This window comes from Pan troglodytes, chromosome 17 (assembly GCF_028858775.2).
Source record: "Pan troglodytes isolate AG18354 chromosome 17, NHGRI_mPanTro3-v2.0_pri, whole genome shotgun sequence".
NCBI classification, from domain to species: Eukaryota; Metazoa; Chordata; class Mammalia; order Primates; family Hominidae; genus Pan; species Pan troglodytes.
Genome location: NC_072415.2, coordinates 45973606 through 45979605, shown reverse-complemented (window position 1 = coordinate 45979605; position 6000 = coordinate 45973606). Strand labels below are relative to the sequence as shown.

The 6000-nt window shown below is 42.1% G+C and overlaps 1 protein-coding gene across 3 annotated transcripts in view; it reads right to left on the bottom strand.

Moving 5' to 3' along the window:
- Nucleotides 1–385: 385 nt before the first annotated feature.
- The window catches only part of ELP2 (elongator acetyltransferase complex subunit 2), a 44925-nt gene continuing 39310 nt past the window's right edge, over nt 386–6000 (bottom strand). For 2 of the 3 annotated variants that reach the window (XM_001138010.8, XM_003315873.5), the window contains 3 exons: nt 4832–4965; nt 3877–3990; nt 386–557 (listed from right to left, as the gene is read on the bottom strand). In XM_001138010.8, coding sequence (XP_001138010.2) covers nt 401–557; nt 3877–3990; nt 4832–4965 — 405 coding nt within the window. In that variant the 3' untranslated portion in view covers nt 386–400. Of the gene's footprint in view, nt 558–3876; nt 3991–4597; nt 4704–4831; nt 4966–6000 lie in introns of all 3 variants that reach the window. The other variant, XR_010151895.1, reaches the window with a different exon arrangement.

The following is a 6000-nucleotide window of genomic DNA, read 5'->3' as shown; positions in this document are numbered from 1 at the left end:
AGCACTGAAATAAAGACTACTGCTATGTGACTTAAAAAATGAAACTCAGGCTGGGCACAGTGGCTCACGCCTGTAATCCCAGCACTTTGGGAGGCCTAGGCAAGCAGATCACCTGAGACGAGGAGTTTGAGACCAGCCTGGCCAACGGTGAAACCCAGTCTCTACTAAAAATACAAAAATTAGCCGGGCATGGTGGTGTGCCTCTAGTCCCAGCTACTCAGGAGGCTGAAAAAAGAGAATCGCTTGAACCTGGGAGGTGGAGGTTGTGACAAAGCAAGACTCCATCTCAAAAAAAAAAAAAAACCCAGAAACTCAGTTCAGTTATGAAGGTAAAGATGACCTGTTTACATGATAATATTTTAAGATACCAGTGACTGCAAGCATGTAGTTATTAAGTCCATTACAGTGCACATTTATTGACTCTGTGTATCTTCACAGTGTGATCTTCACCACAGCTTGCAAAGTGTAACCACTCAGCACCTTCTGCTTCCTTCTGTTCAGTTTTTCCACTGCAATTCTTCCAGCATAATTTTCTGATAGCCAGTGTATGACTTTGGCTAAAACAAAGATAGAGAAATCATGAAATTGTTTTTCCAATTAATGGTGTAAACATGAATGGAAGTTAAAACCTGAAAATTGAAATGTACAGGTTTTTAAATCGCATCATTAACATTTTAGCCATTTTATTTTAACCTGGAAAATATTTTACTATATTTACTTAAAACTGCAAGACTAAATTTTAATCTTACTCACTGGCAATAACATCACCAAAATGAGCAAGACACAGACAATGAATCTCTGGCAAATGTTGTTTAAAAAAGAACAAAAAATAAAAATTTTTTAAATGAATGTTGTTTTAATGATCAATGGAATTTCATGAAATGGATATTCAAGTTAGTCTTTTAGATAACATTACTAAATTTATAACAATTTTAACTCTACAATATATTCTAGATTATTTTATTATTTTGACATCCCTGTGAGGTGGATGGAATTGCATTTTTACTACTGGGTAAAGAAAGACAATGACAGATTTAATGTACTGCACAATGAAAGAGTCTTGGTCTCCAGTGTGACCTCTAACTGCGTGACCTTGGGCAAGACCATCGTATTAATGCTCCCTACCCCCTACCTCCCCAGCCCTTTAAAAAGGCAGACCCAGAATGTTACCAACGTATGTTAGGAACAAATCTCTATGAAAATGCAACATCTTCTATAAATTTAACCTGCAAATTAGCTTCCCAAACCAAAAAGGAATAAAGTGAAAAACCGAAGTAGGTTTTAGGGCAATAAACACTGAAAACAATACCAGAGCACACACATTACACTTTCATTTGCTGACAGTCCCTGTCACCAGATGCATTCTCATGATTAAAAGGGAAGAATGAAGTCACGAAACCCATTTTAAAGATCAGTCCTCCTGAACCTATGCAACAAGATGACTGCGTGACCTTATAAATAGTCACTCTGACTGCTGTGCCTCAACTGTTTTCTGAAATTATTCTAGAGAAAATGCTTCCATATTATGCAGACTATGATTTGAGTACTCTCAGTGATAGCCCATATTCCTTTGAGGATGAATCTGACTGTTGAAAGCACCCGGAAGTAAGCTTTATAATAAATATAAATGGCAAGCTTAATAGATATGAATGGCAAGCTTTAAAAAGAGGAAATGATTGAAATAACTAGTATTATAAAAGGCATTATAATTTGTTTTCTTGCATCACTAGTAAGCTAGTTCTGAACACACTTCCTACAGAGAAGTTGCAAGAACATTTTAAGTGATAGCAACATCACTGGAATCTCAACTATTATGGATTAGAGTTATCTCATTTCATTAAAAGAATGATTTGAAGTAGTGAAATCATGGAAATAAACATATGTGGTATAATTCTTTCCAAGGGAGCTACTTTGAGGAACATACTTGTTTGGCTATGTAAGCTTTGAGATAGTGGGTTTCTTTTTTTGGTAATGTCCTTTAAATCCAGAATATTAACATGTCATATTTAAGAAGATAGGGAGTTTGGCAAACCAACCTAAAGGGTAGTGTTTGCTTATATTACCTTTGTAAATCTTATTACTAGCAAAAGCTTTCATTTGAAAGGTACTTGGAACTTGGTAACTGAAATATTAGCAATCCAAATAATATATGTTAAGTCACGCATTAGTTCCATCTTGCAAATCCTAAGTCACCATAATGACCAAAGAAAAAAACAACCCCTTCAGACAAAAAACTCAAATTCTATACGTGTTCCCTTCCTGCACTTTCTAAGGGGCTTCCCACCAGTGTCCCACATGGGGGCCACTGAAGAGGTCTTCACACCAGGTTAGAGGTGAAGGGAGCACTGTGGGCAGGCAAAGTGGAAGGAAAGGGTGCCCAGGAAGAGAGAAAATTTCAAATGCCTGAAGCATGGAATTTCAACAGACTTCTTCCCTCTTCAGCAAGCCAACAGCACAAACTAGTTCAACTGCTAAACCCAGCCCAGAGAGGCAGGAGAGAAGCCATGGGGGCATGGCAATATCTCATTTTAATAAATATAATGAGCACTAACATGCTTGACTGACATGGAGACAAGATCTGCTGGATGAAATATCTTAAGACATTGCTCACAAATCTCTCTCCATTAAGCACTCACCCTCATCATATTGTCATTTGAAATTGCTATTTGAAATTGTATTTTCAACAGTACAGATATACGAAGGTTGAAAAAGCCTAAGAAAATATAACACAGAATGATATTAGTAGCTTTCTGAACGTTTATACTTTTTTGGGGGGGACAGGCTCTCACTCACCCAGGCTGGAGTGCAATGGTGTGATTATGGCTTGCTGCAGCCTCAACCTCCTGGGCTCAAGTGATCCTCCCACTTCACCCTCCCAAGTAGCTGGGACCCACAGTCATCCACCATCACACCTGGCTAATTTCTTTTATTTTTGGTAGAGACCAGGGGTCTCACTGGTAGAGACCATGAGCCAACACACCCAGCCACATTTAGGCATTTTTAAAGAATAAAATGTGGGCCAGGCACAGTGGCCCATGCCTGTAACTCTAGCACTTTGGGAGGCCAAGACAGGAGGATTGCTTGAGCCCAGGATATGGAGAACAGCCTGGCCAACACAATGAAACCCCGTCTCTACTAAAAATACAAAAAAAATTAGCCTGGCATGGTGGTGCGTGTCTGTAGTCCCAGCTATTTGGGAGGCTGAGGTAGGAAGACTGATTGAGCCTGGGAGGCGGAGGTTGCAGTGAGCTGGGATCTTGCCACTGCACTCTAGCCTAGGTGACAGAGTGAGACCCTGTCTCACACACACACAAAAAGAATAAAACCTGTAAAAGGGTAGATTAAAAGTGATCCCTACTGTCTAGGTGGGTGGGATGGGGAGGAGGTTGTAAACAGCAGGTGCTCTATGCCAGCTCAGGTGGCAAATGCATGAGGCCCAGGGCATGAGCCTTGCTATGCCTGAAAGCTCCACTATAGGATCTTTTGAGGTAAAGGGCTCAATCATAAGGATACGACTACCAAAGTACAATCCAGAATATTTTTAAAAATCACAAACATTTTGAATCAAATTAAGAATCTACTGTAGTCAAATTCTACAACACACCATTATGGAAATCACTTTCATCTCAAATGGTTGTTTATAAAAATAATATTATGCATGCAAGCAATTTGGTCAAGCAAACTTTTAAAAATCAAGTGCAATATATCAATTTCAGATTACCACATGTATCAATTTCAGATTACCACAAAACAAAGTGGTAGACACGACGAATACAGATATATGTCCCTCTCCATGAAAATGTGGCATAAAATTTGCCATGAAAGACCCCACAATTTCTAGTTAATCTGATGGAAACAAAAATAGGAAAGAAATACCTTTGACTTGTTTCTACACAGTGGGTCCAGTCATTTATTTCTGGAACTTGATCAGTCTTTTTCCAGGTATATAAGCAAATCTTTCCACATTCCAATCCTACTGCAACCACATATCTGTTTTTAAGGGAGGGGGACAACAGTGATTAACTTAGCATGAAATTGTTATCTCCGTCATTGCTCTAAAGTAGTTCTTCACAGTGTCCCAACTGCCCTGCCTTACAAAAGATTCTGCAGGCATCAGCCCAGGACATGCTGCACTGCTCTGCTGTGTCCTCAAGGAGCCTCCTCTTTACAGGGGCTGCACACAGATTTATCTGTGTCCTCTGCTGGCAAGGCCCACGAGCCAGTGTTTCCCCAGCTGGCTGCAGGGACCCTTGTTCCACTGAAGATGCTTGTTACAGAGAAAGTATTATAGTCCTAGATTTGGTGAAGTAAGAATCTTTGAGCTCCATTCCTAACCTGTATTTTACATTCTGAATCATTAGGTTCTATCAATTTAAAAATTATTATGAGAAACATAAGCATTTTGCAAAAGACAGTAACTCAGGCCAGGCACGGTGGCATACGCCTGTAATCCCAGCACTTTGGGAGGCCGAGGCAGATGGATCACTTGAGGTCAGGAGATTAAGACCTGCCTGACCAACATGGTGAAACCCCATCTCTATTAAAAATATAAGAAAAGGAGCCAGGCGTGACGGCGCATGCCTGTAATCCCACCTACTTGGGAGGCTGAGGCAGGAGAATCGCTTAAACTCAGAAGGCAGAGGTTGCAGTGAGCAGAGATCACGCCACTGCATTCCAGCCTGGGCGACAGAGTGAGACTCCATCTCAAAACAAACAAAAAAAAAAGACAGTAACTCAGAAGCTAGGAGAATTCACAAATGAAATGACATGAGGGCTACATATTAAGAAACCAAGTGGTCCTCTTAAAACTAAGCCCCCCACAGAGACTGACCGTTGAGAAGGGTGGAGCACTGGGCAGACGCTGACAGCTGTCACAGCCCCACCCACGTCCAGGACTGAGGAGCAGGGGCCAATGTTGTGCTCAATACAGTCATCAGTGGAGTCGCACTCACCCCAGACAACCACCTAATACAGACAGATCACACACTGTAAAGCCTTCTCTTTGCAAGGTTTCTAGCCATGTACTACAGTTTCATCGGCAAAGATAAAGTATTTGCTCTGGTATTTTAAAAAATGCATCATTACATTCGTGTATGGTGTGCCAGGACTTGAGAACATTTCAAGCATCAGAAAGAAGGCACAGTACAGCAGACATGCGTCTCCGAGAGCTCACCTTGGTCCATAGACAAAGCGTTCCTGCCCAGAGACCACAGAGAGGTGTCTAACATGCCTTCTATACTCACAAATTGGTTCTGATCCAGCGGAGTCCCATCAGTAGGCTCATGCACTTCCCCAAGAAGCTACCACAAAATGCTTAAGAACTAATCAGCTTTTGGGCTGGGCGCGGTGGCTCATGCCTGTAATCCCAGCATTCTGGAAGGCCGAGGTGGGTGGATCACCTGAGGTCAGGAGTTCAAGACCAGCCTGGCCAACATAGTGAAACCCCGTCTCTACTAAAAATATAAAAAATAAGCTGGGCGTGGTGGCGGGTGCCTGTAATCCCAGCTGCTAGGGAGGCTAAGGCAGGAAAATCGCTTGAACCTAGCAGGCAGAGGTTGCAGTGAGCCGAGATCGTGCCACTGCACTCCAGCCTGGGCAACAAGAGTGAAAATCCGCCTCAAAAAAAAAAAAAAGAACTTATCAGCTTTCTAGCTCTTCCTATACACTGTCCATTGCTCAGGGAATCTACTCAGCTACGAGGAAAACCTGACCTAGATGATACCCCTCATGAAATGAGGCTTCCGTGGAAGCTCATGCCTCAAGGATGTGTGAATGGTCACAAAGAAATGGAGAGCGGGCTGGGCGTGGTGGCTCACACCTATAATCCTAGCAGTTTGGGAGGTCGAGATGGGTGGACTGCTTGAGGCCAGGAGTTCAAAACCAGCCTGGCCCACATGGTGAAACCCCGTTTCTACTAAAAATACAAAAAATTAGCCGGGCATGGTGGTGGGTGCCTGTAATCCCAGCTACTCAGGAGGCTGAGGCAGGAGAATCGCCTGA